Source organism: Tupaia chinensis, unplaced genomic scaffold (assembly GCF_000334495.1).
Source record: "Tupaia chinensis unplaced genomic scaffold, TupChi_1.0 Scaffold000062_1, whole genome shotgun sequence".
Lineage (NCBI taxonomy): Eukaryota > Metazoa > Chordata > Mammalia > Scandentia > Tupaiidae > Tupaia > Tupaia belangeri.
The window spans coordinates 1558768-1580150 of NW_006159520.1; the positions used below are offsets into that span (position 1 = coordinate 1558768).

At 35.3% G+C, this 21383-nt stretch overlaps 1 protein-coding gene across 1 annotated transcript in view; it reads right to left on the reverse strand.

The window, feature by feature from the left end:
- The window catches only part of DPH6 (diphthamine biosynthesis 6), a 207003-nt gene that overhangs the window by 21527 nt on the left and 164093 nt on the right, over window positions 1-21383 (reverse strand). Inside the window, exon 6 of the mRNA XM_006141700.3 lies at window positions 17216-17277. Within this exon, the coding sequence (XP_006141762.1) occupies window positions 17216-17277 (62 nt within the window). The remainder of the gene's footprint in view (window positions 1-17215; window positions 17278-21383) is intronic.

The following is a 21383-nucleotide window of genomic DNA, read 5'->3' on the forward strand; positions in this document are numbered from 1 at the left end:
GTCCCAGACCCGGTGGCTTAAAACTCACACCGGGCACGTGTGCATGCATGCCCAAGATCCTGAGAGGAGAATGGAGGAGAAGGGACTGTGGTCTGACCATCCCCCCTGGGGGGTGATTTCTCGCTTTCTGTCTCTCTCTGTCTGTCTGGCGAGCGCACGCGCCCTATAGCGAAAAACATCTCAAAAAAAAAAAAAAAAGTAAAAAAAATTTAAAATCTCTCACTGTATAGTTTAATTTCCTTTCTCAGCCTGACACCCAGTATTCAAATGTACTCTAAAGAGACTAACCATAAAAAATACCTTGTGTTTCTCCTGCCTTGAGTGTTGGTATAAACATTCTATTCCCCTATAATAATGCGTTCGAAAATTCTATTTATTCTTCAAGTCTGTTATAGTGCTCAGTTTATCTCTGAAGTTACTCCAGATTATCTCAATAACAAACAATTTTTTTTAAATCCTATTTTACACACACACACACACACACACACACATTTTTATTAGAGTATATCTTAATATACCTTATAATTTTTAGTCATTTTTAGTCATAATAGCCATTGGATATCTCAGCCATAAAGTTCTATGTACCCATTTAAGGCACTTCAAAAATTTCCTAGTAAAGATTTTTGTCTTCTCTTGACCTGAAGGACAGTTAAAGGTGATCTTTTTTACAAAGTCAGCACACTGCAGAGAATAAGGCTGAAAACTGTCTCTCTCACCCACAACATCAAATCAATTTTGGTGGAATTCATTTTCCTTTTTGCTTATTGTTCAAGTGATAGGTATGTGGGATTGTAAATTGTGCTTCTGTCAAGCCCATGTAAAGATAAGTTAACTTGTATAGATGAGAAGAAAGAAAATGTGTTAACTACTAAGAACTAAATCTAATTTTTTATGAAGCAGGTAGGAATGTAAGAAGAAAAGTCTGTATTTTTATCTAGGTGTCCTTTTAAAAATAAATAATTCCCTAGCAACCTTCAAACTTGATATCTGCATCACATTTATCCAGGTTTAACTCTAATACCACATAGCAGAGTGGCATGCTTCCTAAAAAAATTACTTTATTTAACTTTATTCATTTTATTCATTCTTTTTATTTCAATTTGAGCAGATAGGGACAGAGAGAGAGAGAGAGAGAGAGAGAAGGGGAGAGAGACATGGAAAGTGAGAAAGCAAGCTCCCAGGTCTGGGACCCAACCATGTGGGAGTCCAGCACCTTCAACCACCAAGCCACCTTCCATCCCCAGAGTGGTATACTTCTAATTAGCCAATAACTATCTGCTCACCTTTGATGCAAGGCTAAAAGTCAGATTTCCCAATTCTATGTGAGATGACCTAGCAAAAACAACCCAAACTACATACTCACAATTTTTCATATAATACTGTTTTTTTCTCTTTGATCTAGCAGACATTTTTTACTTAGATGATCTTTATAAAGTCTCTTAATTAAAGAGTAATTGCTGCTAGTAAAAATGGTGGACTGAATCTATATATACATTCTCACTGGAAGGTGTTTAATAAAAAGACATAAATGGAGACCAGCAGGTAGAATGGTGGTTAAGACTAGACTCCCATCATGGCTGATTATGGGTCATATATTGGACCTTGCAGCTTGAAAATCATACCAGGCACATTTGCGTGAGTGCCCAAAATTCCAGGAGGAGAAGAGATTGAGGCATGGTATTCCCCCTAGGAAGTGATTTCTCGTTTTCCCTCTCACTCTCTCTCTCTTTCTCTCTTTGGTAAATACATGCCCCCTGTGGCAAAAACCTAAAAAAAAAAAAATACAATTAAAATATATATATAAATGTACAAAGATGAAGAACCATCGGAGAGAAGGTGGCAGCATTAACCAATTTATGAGAACCAAGAACACTAATCCTAGACCAACAGTAGGGACTGCTAAGGACCAATCTGATTTACACAAGTTGAATAACTAAAAGAATAAGGAAATTGTGGTACCAAGTACCTCTGGAAATAAGAGGAAAGAAAAAGGGCACTAAAAATAAGAAGGGATGATTGATAGTCTGTTTAACAAGTAGTAAGATTCCTAAATCCCCTACTTCTAGGCCAGCAACTTCTTTTCCACCTTGGCAGGTCACTGGAAGTTTAATATATGTTTAGGGTGAAACCAAGGAACTGGTCTGGGAGAAATAAGAACTGAGACCAAAAGTATTATGATAAAAGTAGAAGGAATCAGTTTATGTATATACACATGACTCTGAGACCTCTAGCTATTTTTCACACTCAACTATTGGGAAAAACAAAACAAAACAAAACAAAACAAAACAAAAACTCTTTCAGGTCTTGTTTATCTGAGAATGTTTTTATTCTTCTTTCCATATGAAAGATAATCTTGCTGCATATAGTATTCTTGGTTGAAACTGTTTTTCACTTACCACTTTGAATATATTTTCCCATTCTTTCCTTGCTCACATTGTTTCTGATAAGAGGTCTAAAGTTAGCCTGATAGGGTAACCTTTATAAGTAACCTGACTTTTCTCCCTTGCCAGTTTTAGTATCTTGTCTTTGTCTATAGATTTGACCAGTCTGGCTATGATGTGCCTTGGACATGTTCTTGGGTTGATTCTATTAGGGGTCCTTTGTATTTCTTGGGTCTGGATATTTGAATCCCTCTTTAGATTTGAAAAGTTTTCTTCCAAGATTTCATGGAATCTATTATCAATGCCCTTATTAGTTTCCTCACATTCTGGTATACAAATTATCTAATGCTTGGGTGCTTAATGCTGTCTAGTATTTCTCGTATAGTATTCTCATTTTTGGGGGGTTATTTTCTCAGTTTTTTTGGTTGGTTTTTCTCGCTCAGAGGTTTTGCTTTCAACATCTGAGATTCAATTTTCTGCAAGGCCTAATCTGCTTTTAATACTTTCAAGGGATGTTTTGATTTCCTGAAGGGCAGCCTTTATCTCTAATAACTCCACTTGATTCTTTCTTATGGTGTGTATTTCCTCTCTCAGATCATGAAAGAACTTCAACACCTCCTGGAACTCATCTTTTTTCCCCAGCATCTTCTGGAGTTCATTATCTCTCAGCTCTTGCATCTCATTTAGTTTTGTCACTAAGAATATTCTGAAGTCTTTATCAGACATTTCCATGAATTATACTGTATTGTCTGTGGATGATGAGATATTGTTCTTTTCCCTTAGGGGAGAGATATTTTCTTGGTTTTTCATGTTTCTTGTGCCTTTGTGGTTGTTTCTGGTTATTCTGTGACAAAATCTCTCCTCCACAATGTTTAGTAATGTGGTATCAACAGTAAGATTAGGAGTTCAGATTTATAGAAAGAAATGTCTTCATTAAAGCAGGAGGTTCAATAAGCGTTGAGGATTTCAATGATTCTAAAAGGATTCAGATGCTCGGCTACTATGCACCGATGCCTATCTAGACATTAAGTGTATGGAGTGTGAAGATTAGAGTAAGAAAGTTTATGATTAAAAAACATAAACAAATAGAAAACAAACAAACAAAAAACCTAGAAAAATACTACCAAAGAAAAAATGAAAACCTCACAGCCTGAAAGCACCAGGGCATGCCTCAGCTTTCAAATGGCTTCTGAAATTAACAAGTGAAAGAAAAGGCTCAAGCTGAGGAAACCAAGAAAATGACCGTTTTTTTTTTTTTTTGCTATAGGGCACTTGCGCTTGCCAGACAGACAGAGAGAGACAGAGAGGCAGAAAGCGAGAAATCACCCCCCCAGGGGGGATGGCTATGCCACAATCCCTTCTCCTCCATTCTCCTCTTGGGATCTTGGGCATGCATGCACACACGCCCAGCGTGAGTTTAAGCAACCAGGTCCAGGACTCGAACCGCGGTCAACTACATGGAAGTCCAGCGACATAGCCATTACGCCAACTGCTGGTCCCCAAAATGACCAATTTAATGCTAAGGACAAGAAATATCAATAATAACAAAGAATGTTAACTTCCAGGATTTAAATGGAAAGATTGGACCACAGCAACACTGCATATTCAACAGAAGAGAGTTTGAACATAAGACTGAACTGGCGAAATAGAATTTTATGACTTTTGAGTAAAACATTACTGATTTTTTTCTATGCTTTATTTTCCCAATTTAAACAGTTTACTTTCTTTTGAGTTGCTGATAGGTTCAGTAATATGTTAAAATATTTTTCCTGTTTGTTTCTTTAAATAGAAACATAAACTTTTCTTCTTTCTGGACCGCTCTGGAATTGGAAAATATTTGGCAATATTCTTATTTTGTGGCAGAAGATTTATTTGCTTAAGTTCAATAATGTGTGTTACATTGATTCAGAAATTGGAAATACTCACTATTGGACAGGGGTCTGACTGGAAGGTCATATCTGAAGACTAATCAGAAAACTATGGAACTAAGGTGGATCTCAAGTAAGCCAACAGAAGCTCTTAGAAAGATGGCCTGGTATCATAAATAGTTTCACCTGGTAGAGAGGATTAGAGAAGATATATGAAAAAATTTATAACACAAAATAATCTTGACTTTTCCGGCCCAGCATTGCAATCAGTAGAGACTGCAAAAGAGCAACCACACCAGAGGATTATTTTGAGAAAGACTTTGAAGGAAGAAAAAGAGACTGATCTTTGCTAGCAGATAGTATATCACAGAATACTTGGGCAGGGCTGAACTAAGGAGGTTTATATGTGACTAGTGTGCTGGGTACTTGCTTTTCAACAATTTGAGTAGTTGACACATAAATATTTTCTCAAGAAAATTTAAAATCATACTGTTTCTGTTGATAATGAGGCACAAACAAAAATTATACAAAATTATAAGAAATATTTTGAACATTATCTTTAAAATTCAATATTTTGAAGATTTCAAAGTTGTTTATTAACTGTCAAGAACTATGGAGTATGAGTTAAAAGTTTTTGATATGTACAGTAAATGATTGTGGAAAAATGTAAAAATAAATTAAAAAAAATTTTTCAAGATTAAAAAATAAAAAAGGCAAAAAAACAAAAAACAAAACAAAACAAAACAGTTAAAGTATGCCTTCACCTTCAAGATAGCAGATTGGAGAATCCTCTTTGAAATATGACCAGTTCAGATGAAATGGTCTAGCTCTAGTGTCTGTGGTATTGTGATATAACAAAGAATATGCATCTTTTCTCTACCCTAGTTCCTACATGAAGTTCCTATTACCCTTGAAGCTAGAGGAGTGCCAAAAGAATCTTTCTAATTTTTGAACTTTGATCCCAGTCCCTGACCTAGAGCACCTACAATCTTTGTAATTTCCTGAGAGATAGGATCATTTGACATAGAACTTCTAAATTCCTTAGAATTTCCTGGGCTATAGGAACAGCTTTTGTTCTAATGAAGTAACCCTTGATGGGCTTCTGGATGGCCTCAGTATGAGTTGCCAGGAGAACCAACTTAGTGATTAGAAGGTTGGAACTTTTAGCCCCAACCCCCAACCTCTGGGGAAAAGTGAAGTACTGAAAGTTGAGCTGATTACTAATGGCTAATGATGTAACTAATCAGGCCAACATAATGAAGTCTCCAGAAAGAAAGATAGGGTTCAGACAGCTTTCAGAGTGCTGAACATGTGGAGGTGCCTGGAAGGTGGTGTGTCCAGAGAGGGCACAGAAGCTCTATACCCCTTCCCACATACTTTGCCCAATGCCCCTGTTCATCTAGCTGTTGTTCATCTGTATCCTTTATTATAATAGATGAGTGAATTGGCTCCCGAGCAAAGTGAAGTGTCTCCCTGAGTTCTGTGAGCTGCTCTAGCTAGATAAAAGAAACTAAAAGGCTTATGGGGATCTCCAATTTATAGATAGTCAGATAGTCAGATGTCTAGGTGACAATCTACTACTTATAATTGTCAACTGAAGTGGGAGTGGTTTTGTGGGACAGAACCTTCATCTGTAGGCCTTGATAAAGAGATGGTGTTAGAACTGAACTGAATTGTAAGATAATTAATTGGTTGTATGCTGGAGAACTGCATGGTATATGAGGAAATATCCTCACACATCTGTTGTCAGAAATGTTATGCTGAGTACTGTGTAAGAGAGAGAGAGCTAAAAAAACGTACTTTCCTCAGGTTTTCCTATAGTGAAACTCAAGGTCAAAAAGTCCCATTTGGGGGACCAGCAGTCTAGCATAATGGCTATGTCACTGGACTTCCACATAGTCGACCGTGGTTCGAGTCCCGGACCCGGTGGCTTAAATTCACACCGGGTGCTTGTGAGTGCATGTCCAAGATCCTGAGAGGAGAATGAAGGAGAAGGGATTGTGGCGTGGCCATCCCCCATGGGGGATGATTTCTTGCTTTCTGCCTCTCTGTCTCCCTCTGTCTGTCTGGTGAGCGCACATGCCCTATAGCCCCCCCCCCCCCCCAAAAAAAAAAAAAAAAGTCCCATTTGGGCGTGCCTATAAAGTAGTGGTTAGAGGAGCTGGATCTCACATGGAGACTGTGCAGTTCAAGTCCTGGACCCAGTGGCCTAAAAACATGCCAAGTATGTGGGCCTATGTGCCTGAAATACCAAAAAGAGGAAGAAACAGAGGAGAAGGGATTAGGTGTGACCATTCCCCATAGGGAGAATGCTTTCTCACTTTACCTCTCTCTCCTTCTCTCTCTATCTCTGTCAGTGAGCACATGCACCCTCTTGCAAAACTTAAAGGAAAAAAATATCTATTCCACATATTTAGTGCTTACAATCAAATAATTAGGCTCTTTATATGTAAATATGATCAGAATATAAAAGATTACCAGAAATCTGATTAATACTTCTAAAATCATGGGACCAGCAGTTAGCATAATGGCTATGTTGTTGGACTCCCATGTAGTCGACCGTGGTTTGAGTCCTGGACCCAGTGGCTTAAATTCACGCTGAGTGCATGTGCATGCATGCCCAAGATCCCGAGAGGAGAATGGAAGAGAAAGAATTGCAGTTTGTCTATTCCCCCTGGGGGGTGATTTCTCGTTTTCTGTCTCTGTGTCTCTCTCTGTCTTTCTGGCGAGTGCACGTGCTCTATAGCAAAAATCTCTTAAAAAAAATAGCCTCTAAAATCAAAGAAAGACCAAAACAAGCAATTAAGAAAACGGACCATGCATGGTAGAAGAAAACTAAAACAAACTAAAGGTGTAATAGAATTCTTAGAGAGATAAGAGAATATATTAGGTCATTAGGAAAGTCCTGATGCATTTTGGCATAGAAAAATATATTATGGTTTCCAGTCTTAGGTTTGATCCACTTTGAGTTGATTTTTGTTAATGGTGACAAATAGGGGTTCAGATTCATCTTTCTGCAGGTGGATACTCATTTTTTCCAGCACCATTTGCTAAAGAGGCTTTCCTTTTCCAACTGGATTGACTGGTACAGATGAATGGATTGAAAAACTGTGGCACATATACTCCATGTAATGCTATTCAGCCATTAAAAAAAATAAAAAATAAAAAAAAAAAACAAGGCCCTGGAATTTAATAGAAAGTGCATGAATAGGGAAGTTTGTTGCTGAGTGAAGCAAGTCAGGTTATGAAAGAAACACATTGTATGTCTCCACTTAACATATACCAACTGTCCACACTCTATGGTAGAGACTGAAAGACTGGAGAACATAAAAGTATTAAAAATTGTAATGGATACTAGAGACAAAGTGAAAAGGATAAGAGTGTAGGAAATTTGGGGGAGGGGGGAAATGGAGAGGTAAGACACTTGTGGGACACAGATAAGATTTATTATCTATTGACAAGGATGTGTATGGTGGTCTCAACTGAGCTGGACTGAGGTGTATATAATGCTGGGTAAAGTCTCTTCATAATCTAAATGATATATAGTGATTTAATGTATGAATAATAATAAAAAAAGAAAAATACATTATGACTTTCCTGATGACCTAGTATTACAGTAGGGATGAGGTATTACAGATTTTTTAAAGAGAACATTCACAGAACAAAAAAAATGAGCTTTTACAAAATTGAAAATATAATATGAAGAATTTAGTTGAAGATTAGATGGTAAAACTCAGAAATTCAGAAAAAGGAAAAATGAATTAATAAAAATTAGGAGAAAAAATTAAAAATCAAAGAATATATAAATAGTAGGGATAAATAATAGAATTCCAAAAGCAAAGCTAGAGAGAAGGTAAACACCAAAGAAATATTTCAATAAAGTATCTGGGAACTGAAATTTAAATTTTTTTTTTTTTCTGGAGAGGTTTTTGCCATAGGGCGTGTGCACTCGCCAGACAGTGAGAGACAGAGAGACAGAAAGCGAGAAATCACCCCCCAGGGAGGATGGCCACGCCGCAATCCCTTCTCCTCTATTCTCCTCTTGGGATCTTGGGCATGCACGCACACGCACCTGGCATGAGCTTTAAGCCACCGGGTTTAGGACGCGAACCGCGGTCAGCTACATGGGAGTCCAGTGGCAATAGCCATTACACTAACTGCTGGTCCCCAAATTTTTAAAATTTTTATTAATTTATTTTTTCTATGAATTAGACAGAAAGAGATCCCCTAAGAGAGTCTTGGCACTTTGATTACTCCCAGCCAAGATTATAGGCATGTGTGTGCCCAGCATACTCAAAGAGGTCTCCAGTTATGTAGCTGGAATTCTGCTAGGTCACCTTAGCACAGTGTCCTGTTTTATTATGGCTCCATCATCTGGCTCCTCAGAACTCAAGTTTTAACTTAAAATTTTTTCCTATCTCAGCATAGTGGATAGAAGCATGCACAACTAGATATATCATGTAAGACCTTATATTGGTTAAAGGCAAAAGAAACAGCCTATACACTTCAAAAAAGAAAACAGAGAAAGTCACATACAAATAATCAGAAATCAGAATAGTTTTCGGTGGGCCCAGCAGGTGGTGAGGTGTTTAAAGAAACTGGACTCCGGGAACCAGCAGTTAGCGTAATGGCTATGTCGCTGGACTCCCATGTAGTCGACCGCGGTTCGTGTCCCGGACCCGGTGGCTTAAAACTCACGCCGGGCGCGTGTGCGTGCGTGCCCAAGATCCCAAGAGGAGATTGGAGGAGAAGGGATTGCGGCGTGACCATCCCCCCTGGGGGGTGATTTCTCGCTTTCTGTCTCTATGTCTCTCTCTGTCTGTCTGGCGAGCGCACGCGCCCTACAGTGAAAATCTCTCCAAAAAAAAAAATAAATAAATAAAAAAAAAAGAAAGAAAAAATAAAAAAAGAAACTGGACTCCCACATGGGTGACCGGTTTGAGTCCCGGACCCGATGGTTTGGTTTCTCACTTTCTCTCTCTCTCTTTCTCTGTCTCTCTCTGATCAAATTGGAAACTAATTATAATAAATAAAGTTAAATAAAAAAATGACTCTTTAATAAAATGGCTTTGGACATCATAACAGCTACAAAACAGTGCAGAAAGACTGCTTACATCCAGAGGAAAATTATTCCAAAAATAAAATTTTATGACCTCCTAAAGACTCAATCAAGTGAAGAATGAAGATATTTTTAAGATATGCACAGTCTTGAGAAATTTGCCTCCCAAGGGTCCTTTCTTAAAATTTCCTGGAGAATGTGTTTCACAAAAATAAGAGTAACCAAAGAAAAAGGAAGACACTAGATCCAGGCAATAAGGGCTCCAACACAGATGGAAGGTAAAGGGAATCCCAGGATTATGGGCCAAGATGTCAGTATTATAATAAAGAGAGAAACTGGTCAAGGTCAGCTGTCCCTAGAAGACTTCTAAGGGGAAGGAACTAGCAAAATATAATTTTGAACATCTGGATAAGAGCTTGAAAACTTGCAGTGAATGCAGAACTGAATTAGTGGTAAATATAGAGAATACTAAATAAAGGAAGAAGATAAGCTAATTATTAAATCCAATGTAAAATTAAAAAGTTGTACAGGAAAGGAAAGCCTTCTTAACAGAGTTTGCTACTTGATTCAGCTGTGAACTTGATTAGCTGTGAATACTGATCCAACCAGGATGACAATATAACTACATTCAAAGGTGAAAGGAGAGAAAGAGTATGCACATGTGATGGTAGCAAATGAAGAAAAGATAGCTAAGTCTGCACATCCTGGTGTGGAAAGTCAACAAAGAATGCTGAAATACATGAAGTAGTAATGCAAATATGCATTTTGGAGACATGAACAAAATATCAGAATAGTCAACTATAAGAGATGAAAGTGAAATGGTGAAATGGAAGGAGGTAAACATGCAGATTGTTGCTGTACCAGAGACTGAAGAACCATTTGGAAATAAGAATTTGACATTTAAAAATAATACAAAAATTATAATGCTCTTAGTAAACAAGGAAATTATTTAAAGAATGGTTATAAACTTTAACATTTTTTGTAACTTGTATTAAAATTCATCTCTTTATTTAAACATTGAGAAATGGTCCTGGGGAGAAAAAAACATAAAAGATAAAATAATTATAGAATCCATTGTTCACTGATTATAGTTTTTAAGAAACTGCAGAAGTTTAAGAAGCAAAGGCTAAAATTATGTCATAGTTAGAGTAAAAATATATAAGCCTAATGCTATTGTGTCCAAAAAAAAGTTAACTTTTTGAGCAAGAGAGAGATAGTTGTTGTATTCTTTATCCTAGAAATTGCATTCCATGGAATTTATCTTGAGAAAATAATATAAAATATACATGAAGATTTATTAGAAGAGATGGGAATCATGACATTGTAATAACTCAGAAACAGCCAACATTTCCAATAAGAAAAACTTGTAGTCTCTAATGCAAATATGTCATGTGTAAATATGTCACATATATTATGTTAAATCATATATAAACATGTCATTATACATTTATATGTAAAATGGAAATATGATGGAATCTACACAGTCATTTAATTAATGTATTTTCAAAGTTTACTTAATTTTGTTGGAAAATTAATATGGTATAATTCTAGGAGAAAAAAGGAAACCAAATAGTTATGCCTAACTGATTCCAATTATATAAATAAAATATCTGTAAGTATTTACATAAACTTGTGTATAAAGCAACTCTCAGGAAATATAACATTAGGAAATACACCAACATGTTAGTAGTGTACACCACAGTAGTGTACACCAATAGAACTATGGTTTTTGCATGCTTCCCTATACTTCATTATATGTCAAATTTTTTTCAGCAATAGATATTTTTATTTTTTTGTTTTTAAATTCTTATTTATTTACACTTCTTATGTCCATTTTCTTTATTATAGGCAAGTACTTTCAAGTAGTTAGTGCTTGTTTTTGTTTATGTCCTTTCAAATGCTTTGTTATTTTGTGAGCATTTTAAATTTATTTAAATATTGATTTTCGCCCAGCACTATATACTGCTTTATGTTTATCAAGTATATTTTTCTACAGCAGACTTGTACTGCATGATGGGCACCAACCATAGTTTGACTATCCAGAAAAAAATCATCCAGATTGTCTTCACATTATCTCCTTAAACTCCACCATCATCAAACATAACCTTGCAAAGACTATTTTCCCCAATATAAGACAGTCACTACCTTAAGGAGGATAGAAATATTTAAACTAGATCTTTCAGAATGCCTTCCAGATTGGAAGTACCAATCTGATATTCTAGAGGAATTCTATAAACCTGCTCCTGTCAACAATTGGCATTATCTAGCTTTCTAACTTTAGCGAGATGGACTGGTACACAGTACCATACCACTGTTGCTTTAGTATGTATTAATATTTCCCTTTGGCCATCATGTGGCATAGTGATTAAGGAGCTGGATTCCCACATGGCCATCCATGATTCAAGTCCCAGAGCCAGCGGCTTGAAAATCATGCTGGGCACATGTGCATGTCTATCCAAAATCTCTAAGGGAGACTGGAAGAGAAGGGATTGTGGTGTGGCCATCCCCCTGAGGGGTGATTTCTCAGTTTCCCTTTTCATCTCTCTCTGGTGAGTGCATGCACCCTACAGTAAAAACCTAAAATAAATCAATAAAAAAGTATTTCCCTGACTACTATATCAGTTTGAGCATTTCTTCCTATCCATATTAAGTTTTAAGATACTCTCTTCCATTTAGTGATTCTTCATAGCCTTTGCCCATTTTCTATTAAGATGCTAATTTATGTTAACGTAAGTCAGTAGCTCCTTAAAAGGTTCAGATATTATTCCAGTTATAGCACCAGTTTTTGACATACTTCAGTAGCAAAAAAGATTCTGAATTTTTCTTCTGTAAAACAGAAACTTACTCATAATAGCAAACAATGTTAATATTTATTACTGAGCACTTAGAATGTGCCAGATATTGAGCTAAGCACCTTATATACCATTTCATTGTTAATACTTCCATTTTATACATGACAAACTAAGATCAGTGTTTCAAGTAAGCAACTGATTTGAGATTCACACGAGGGTATCTGGGTACACTGGTGCCTTGCTGATCACTACTCTATACTACCTCTTACTCCAGTTGATCTGAATAAACAATGAAAGATATCATCCTCTCTCTATGACTCTTGCTATCCAATCTATCAGCAATAATTCTCATAACTAAATATTAATTTCTATCAGATAAACCATTATAAATTATCATCTCTTAATTAAAAATATTAACACTCAAATATGGCAACATAGAGAAGCATGTATGTATTAGCTAAATTGGTCTACGACAGGTATGCTGTGTCTATTCACATTACATAAAGTGTATCTAAGAGGTGTTCAGGGGCACTAAAGTAGGTGAACAAGATGTGTTCTCCTCCACTGAACCCTTTGCTCTCCAACCCCAACAAATTCAAAGGTTGCCTATTTTCTATCCTTTTTGATTCCTTAACTATTCATAAGAGTTGTGTCAAGAGTCATGAAAAATGAATATGTGGTTTACTTTTTAATCTCACTTAATTATACTAATCACATTATTCATAAAAATAAAGCAATATAAGCATTCCTTACTAGCTTGTCTTAAGTAATAACATAGAAGATAGAGTCAGAGATAATAAGTTAAACAAATCACACCCTCCCAATGCAGAATATATACAAAGCTCACTCCATCTTTTATGAGATGTCTTCAAAAAGTTCGTGGAAAATCATATTATAAAAATATTATGGATTCTCAATATATTTGCACAAAAATAAACTTATACTTCAATTTCATTTTTTGATTAACTTTTTGAAGCTTCTTGTTTATTAGAATCACTGCTAAGGCTACATCAGGCAGTTGTTTAAGGCTCTTTTGTGACATGCAAAAATGAAAGGAAAACCCTAGGGAGTCTGAATTAAAACAGACGGATTGTAACAGATAATTGTTGTGAATAAGGGGAGAAACAAATTCCTCCAAGTATAAATATTTACTGAGCACTCACCTTATAGAGAGCTCAGGTATACACAGACTATGCAGAAGCCAGAGAAAAAGGGAAAAAAATACATTCAGATTGCTTTTAACAGTTTTTTATAGCTATTAGGAAAAAAAGAATTTGTATTTGAACTATATTCAATTATTCATTAACATTCTTACCTTCTATTTAAGGCTATTTTTATCATCCTGAGAAGTTACTTGTCAAAATCTGCAAAGATAATCATGGCTAGGTCCTATGGTAAAATCTCTCAAAACTCTACTTCTCTTCTACACTGTCTCTCCTCCACTTCAGCAACTCTAATTACATGCATGATAAACATCTCTCTTTTACATCTCTTATATTCTTTTCTCTGTTTCCACCCTGTTTTCTGTGCTTCAGTCTGGATGTTTTATATCACCCTATCTTCCAGGACAAGTATTGTCTATATCTTATTTATAGTAAACCTATGTATGTATTATGTTCTTAGTTTCAGCTACTGTATTTTTAAGTTTTAGAATTCTATTTGAGTTTTTTACATCGATTCCAATTCTCCCCCTAAAATAGTTCATCTTATCACTCAATTTATTGAATATACATGTTAGCCAGTCATTTTAAAGTCTAAATCTGATAATTCAATTATATGAGTATCTTCTGGGACTACTTCTGCTATCTGTTTTTTCTCTTAGTTTCTAGCTATTTCAACATGTCTCCTGATATGATTGGTAGTTTTTGATTACACACAGAAAATATAAGCAATATATTTGGGAGATGATGTGAAGGTGTGAATCACATTATCTTATACCAGAGAAAAATAGTAAGAGCAGGATCAGACTACTTTCAGGCTATAGTACCTGAAATGCATGGGTGGTATTGAGAAACGAGAAGATGGTATATGTAATCAATAACATCTCAGAATTCTCTAGTGCTTGTTCAAAGGTTAGATTTCGGTCTTTCTGAACTGAAATTTCTTGAGGTGAAAAAAAGAGTATATGTGTTTTTAACAAGGTTTAATAACTGCACTCCGAGGTCTGAAAACAACTCTAGCAGATTGTATACTCCTCAGGAACAAGGATCTTGTTTGTTTAGCACACTGTATACACTTAGTGCTCCCTATAGCATCTGACACATAGCAGACCCTGAATAAATGTTATATAACTTAAAGATATGATGAATGGATAAATAAATGGACCAATAAACAAACAATTGAATAAAAAAAACTAGTGTGTTAAAATTTTGGCAAGATCACTGGAATTTACATTCTAATGGACAGAGGGGCAGACAATATATATGTAAACAGGTAAACAAGATAATTTAGAAAATCTGCTTTAGCTAGCAAAGTCAGGGATAGCTTCTCTGAGGAAGTTACATTTCAACTGTCACTTAAATTATAAGATTATCCTGTGACAATCTTAGTAAATAAAAAACATTCAGGCAAAGGAGAAAAAGTGTATTTAAGTAATAAAGAGGCATGTGTGGATCAGTGAATGAGGAAGAGTGGGTAGAAAATGAGCCTGAAAAGATTACTAAGATGCTGATCATATAGGGATTCTCATATGTTGTGATCTCAGAAGAGTTTGGATATCATTCTAAGTGCAGTAAGAACCCATTTAAATTTTAAACAAAGTAGTAATCTAATATAATTCACACTTTAAAAAATTTATTTTGGCAACTGTATGGAAAACAGAGTACAGCAGGTCAATGGTGAAAGTAAACAGACCAATTAGGGGTTGATATAGTATTTCAGAAGAGAGGTGGTTATGGTCAGATGGTAACAGTAGGGATGGTAAGAAGTGCTTGGATTTACAATGTATTCTGGAGAAGAAGCATGCAATATCACACTCATGAGTTAGATATAGGAGATGAGGGAAAAAGTAGTCTAAAAAATTTTAGATTTTAGCCTGTAGGCAATGGAGACTCATTTAAAGTTTTAAGTGAGTGACACGATTATAGTAGAATATATTAGAATAATTATTTTGAGGCAGAAAGTAAAATGAATTCTTTGGGAAATAAAATAGAAGGTAGAGGCAAATTTGAAAGTGTCCGTAATACTCTGGGCTTGAAGTGACAGGCACCTGAATTAAAGTGAAGACAAAGGGCATGACAAAAAGTGAAGGCCATAAAGACCACAATAGTGTAGAAATTTAACTTGCAGTGCCTTTGGGCACTGAAATTCAGCAGAGAAATCTAGGTTAGAAAGATGTGAGAGTCATCAGAATAGACTTTAATAGATTAAAGTCGTGTGAATGATTAAGATGCCCTGGAAAAAGTTTGTAGAGGGAAAATGGAGCCTAGACCAGAAAAAGGCAAAAGATTCTAGCAGTGTCCAGAACAAAGGGTGACAAAACTAGAAAATGTGGCATCATCAATGCAAATAAAAATATTTCAAGAAGGAGTATTTTTAACTGGCAACTAAGGACTAAGAATTGTCTACTGGGCTTGTTAAAATGAATACTGTGGGTAATCTTCCAGTAGCTGCATCCTGTTAGAGGTGGACATAGAAGCCAGACTCTAGGCACATAAGGTATCCTGAGACATGTAGTTCTGTCAACAAAAATAACACTTCTTTTTTTTTCCTTTCAATTTTTTTTGGTTTTGAAGCAAAGGAGAGAGAGATGACTAGCCAGAGAAAGCACTCAACAGAGGGAATCTTTATGATGCGAGAGTATGTAGTATGTTTCAATGTGGAAGTGAAGGTGACAACTGAGAGAGGATGAAGACCTTGGAAGGGATGGATTGAATATAAGTTCTCTGAAAAATATGAATGAAATCCAAGGTCAGGTAGGGGCGTAGTCCTGTATGAAAGGAATGACACTCCTCCTAGTTACAGAAAGCAAAAACAGGAGTAGACACAAAGTAGTAGGAGTAGGGCTAAGAGGCAGAGGGATTTCCAGTATGACGGCTTCTATTTTCTTTCTGTGAAGAAGAAAAACAGAAGGAAGAGGTAAAGGAATTTGAATTTTGAGAAAAGTGAATAAGGAATGAAATAGCCATTTTGGAGAATAGTAAAAAATATTTCTAGGAAACCGTTAAGATCACTAAACCACATTGAAGGACTCCATGAAGCTAAACAAAATTTCTACATTCTTGTGTTTAAATATCCTCTGATAATACTCAGGTTAACTCAAAACCAACATTTTATGACTCCCTAAAACCTTACTTGCCTTTCTACAAAGACTCTCTTGAGGCTTAAAACCTGAACCATAACTTCATATTTTAGAGGTAGCTCTTTTGCCAATATTATTAACAATACATAGAGACAAGGTCAATGAATTAAGAGCATGGGACAGGAAAACATTGATGCATTAGAGGACTCAATTCTTTCATAGAAGTAGGGTGATTTTCCTTTTTCCATCATGATGAAGAAAAAAAAAATCCATATAATGTAGTAATTACACTATTGTAGTTGATAAAACATTACAATACCAAACCTAACACTGGTTCCAAAACTTTAATAAAATATAGTAGAGTTAACAGAAAAGAGTAAATAAAAATAACTGAATTTTTCTTTAATGTTTAGGACATATTTTGGATTTGAGAATGATGAAAGCTTAAACAAAGTAACTTGAACCTTTGGGATAATTCCTTTACTGTTTTGAAAGTTAAGTTTTCTTGTTGGTAAAGGAAAAGAAGTCATATTACATAAACTCTAAAGTAAGTTTCTATTTTGGTTCCTAATGGCAAGGCATCTGACCATAGAGGCTATTAGATACTTGAAATACAGTGTTTTTAAATAGCATACAAGGTCCATTTAAGTAAAGAGAAAATTTCCAACAAGGCAATTTCCAATAACTTACTCTTATATTTGAAATAAGAAGCCAATAACAAGTTTTATAATTTTAAATGTATTTTCATAAGAATATATTGGAAATGAATCTAATTTTTTCTAAAATAAAATTACTTTATAATCATTATATCATGGCAGTACTTTTTTTTTTCTCCTTTAGATGCCTATATTTTGAGAACCAGTATAAATTCTTACCTCTAAAAGATAAGGTTCCATTTGATCTAGGGTTTTTCCAAGATGCTTATCTGGATCTAAACCTGTCAAGAAAGATTAAATATATTTTTAGATAACTATCAGATTGGAACTCTAAAGACACATTCCCTTTTGGCTCCTTGTCACCTAGGAAACCAGTGTGTGTACATATTTTAAATTACTCTGATCCTAAAGTAAAATGTATTTTTCTTTTATTTTCTTATTCTCCTTGGTTTCTTTTTGTTCCTGAAAATAAATTTCAATTTATTTCTATTGTACTATGTCAACTACCAAATACACTGCTTCAAGTCCTTTCTTATTTTTGAAGAATTGCAATGAGGATAGAAAAAAGTATGATTTCAAAGACATGAAATTAAAATCTTTGGTATTTTAATAATTATGATTTGTTTTACTCATGGGCAACAGCATGGATTTTCTGACTCATTCTTATGTTGCTAAATTTCTTTTATTTTCTATTCTTATTCTTAGAGAGTAAAAGTAGAAACAGAAGAGCAGTTGACTTTTATGCCTATGGACTTAATTTGCTTGATAGCATATGGGCACAAATAATTGTATAACTAAATTAACTGACATTTCATTTCAATAATCACTTGCACAAAAATGTGTTTTCTCAGCAAAAAAATAAACAATCTGAAAAATCATTATTGTGCCAATAGCATGTACATAACATCTAATAAAGATATCCATCTAATACAATAGTAGAGTTCAGGGGATGGGGCACAGGTGGACAACTGTGGGCAATAAGAATGCTTTCCATAGAGTAAGAGTAACTTGCTCCCCTCCCCCCATAAAAGTCATATACTACAAAAAGTTTATAAAATGAATAAAGTCATTTCAGATATATGGGATATATGTATTGGCTTAGCTTTCTTTAAATAAGTTATTTTTATTTACTATAACCATTAGCTTACTAATTATGCAAACTTATATTTTTTCCCCTATGGTGCATGCTGTCATGGGAGAGAGACAATGAGAAGAAAAGTAAGAAAATACCCTTGGAGCGGATGGTCATGCCACAAACACTTCTCCATTCTCCCAAGATTTTGGACATGCATGCACATGTGCCTGGCATGATTTTCAAGCCACCAGATCCAGGACTCAAACCATGGTTGAACAAATGTAAGTCCAGCACCTTAACCACTACACTGCCTCCTGGCCCTATACTTAAATATTTTCATTTGTTAGCTTATTTATACATTTAAGGAAGAAATTACACTAACTCTCTATAACCTGTCAGAGGGTAAAGGCATTGAGAATGCTTCCTAAACTCATTCTGTGAGTGTAGCATTACTCTAATAACAAGATAAAAGGCATTAAAAGAAAACTACAGATTACTATCTCACATAAATGCAGATGTAAAAAATCCTTAGCAAAATACTAGCAAATAGAATAAAAAAATGTACAGGATGAGTTATACATCGTGACCAAATGGGATATAGCCCAGGTTGCAAGGCTGGGTGAACACTGGAAAACTGATTGTTAACCTAAGACATCAACAGATTAAAATAGATATATCATATGATCATTATCAATGATGCAGTAAAAGCATTTCACAAAATCTCATACTTATAATAAAAAAAAACTCTGCATAAACTAAGAGTAGAGATCAACCTCTTCAAAGTGATAAAGAATAACTATAAAAACCTAAAGGTAGCGTCATACTTAAGAGTGAGAAATTAGACGCTTGCCCACTAAGATAAGAACAAGGCAAGGATGTTTTCTGTTATTCTCCATTTTCAACATCACAATGGAATTCCTAACTAATGCAAGAAAACAACAGAAAGAAATAAAATATTTAGATCAGGAAGGAAGGAATCCAAATATTTTTGTTTATAAATGAAATCATCATCTCTGAAAGAATTAACAAATGGGGACCAGCAGATGACGCAATGGTTATGTCGCTGGACTCCCTCATAGTCAACAGCGATTTTAATCCTGGACCAGCAGCTTATAACTCTCGCTGGGCTCATGTGCGTGTGTGCCCAAGATCCTGAGAGGAGAATGGAGGAGAAAGGATTGTGGCATGGCCATCTACCCTGGGGGTGGGGGGTGATTTCTCGCTTTCTGTCTCAACCCAATTGGGACTGCTATAATAAGTGATTATAGCATTAGTACAGAATACAAAGTTATTATTCAAAACTTAATTTCCTTCCTATATACCAGCAATAAACAAGTAGAATCTGAAATTAAAAACAGTGATGGGGCCAGCAGGTGACGTGGTGGTTAAGGTGTTGGAGTCCCACATGGCTGACCATGGCTCAAGTCCTGGACATGGTGGCTGCTTTCTCTTTCTCTCTCTCTCGTGTGCATACCCTGTAGCAAGGTAAAAAAATAACAATGATAAAAAGTATTAGATAAATTATTTTAAAAAAAGCCAATGCCATTTACACTAGTATCCCCAAAGTGAAACATTAAGGTATAAATATGCTTAAGATTGATATGAGGAAAACTGCAAAACTCTGGTGAGTGAAATTAAAGAAGTAAATAAACGGAATAGTCCATGTTCACAGAGAGGAAGACAATATTATTAAGATGTTGGTTCTTCACATTTTGATCTACAGAGTCATTGTAATCCTAATCAAAATATCAGCAAGTGATTTTGTGAATACTGAGAAACTAAATTGATTCTGAAGTTTATATAAAGAGACAAAAGACCCAGGATAGTCAACAATATCAAAGAGAATATCAATGTTAAGGGACTGACACTATCCAAATATAAGAATTACTATCATACTATACTATACTTAGTATAATATTATAATTAAGACAGTGTAGTATTAGCAAGAAAATAGGGGGCCAGTGGGTGCCATGATGGTTAAGGCACTAGATTCCGGCATGGCCAAAAGCTATTTGAGTCCTGGACCTGGCAGCTTGAAACTCATGCTGGGTGTGTGTGCATGCATGCCTAAAATCCATGGAGAATGAAAGAGAAGGGATTGTGGCGCCGCCATCCCCTTTAGGGGATGATTTCTTACTTTCCCTCTCACTGTCTTTCTCCTCTCTGACAAGTACATATGCCCTATGGCAATACCAAAAATAAATAAATAAACCAATAAAAGAAAATAGACAAATAGATCAATGGAGAATGATTAATAGAGAACCCAGAAATAAATTCACATATATGTTCAACTGATTTTTGACAAAGGAGCAATGGCAATATAATAAAGCAAAGACTTTTTTTTTTTGATAAATGATGCTAGAACACCTGGATACTCACATGCAACAAAATGGAACTAGACACAAATCGTATACTCCTCATGAATATTAACTCAAACTTTAGGAAGAGTTTAGGACAAAAGTGTCTAACAGACAAACAAATGCAGGCAGATGAGGCAAATGGGTTGAACAGCATACTACAATTGACTGAAAAGAACATATGTTATCAAGCTTATATGTATCTAAAAAAAGAAAAAAAAAAGAAAGGGAGAAAGGAAAGAAAGCAGTAGAGCAAAACTATTAATAAATAGTAGTGCAAAAATTAATGGTACACATCATAATGTGGTGTTCCTTGTTGAAAACAATGAATATGGTACTATCCTTGATTTGATTATTGTGCACTGCACACAAGCTTTGAAAATCCATATTCTACCCCCCATGAAGGTGTTCAGTAATTAAATGTAAATAAGAAATCATAAAATAGAAAAAAGTGATTTAGTACTGAACATTCTGGATCATAAATACCTGATAATAGCTCTGTGTCCTCCGCTGAACTTTAAGCCCGGCATCTAGTCCCCAGCATCCCTTAACAAATATCCACTCCATGCATAAAAAACTAAAAATTGCAAAGTGGATTATAGACACAAGTATACAATGAAAATTATAAATCTCCCATAAAATAATATAGCAGACAACCTAAATGATTTTGGATTTGATAATGACGTTTTAGATATAACACCAGCAGCATAATTCATGAGAGATATAATTGATAAGCTAGACTTCATTAAAATGAAAATTTTCTGTTTTTGTGAAAGATGATGTTAAGAGAGTGAGGTAAAAAACCACAGTCTGGAAGAAAATATTTATAAAATACATATGAAAAACGACTATTATCCAGAATATAAAAATTCTTCTTAAAACTTAACAGTAAGGGGGCAAGCCAGGTGACATGGTGGATAAGGTGGCTGGATCCCACATGGCCATATGCACAGTG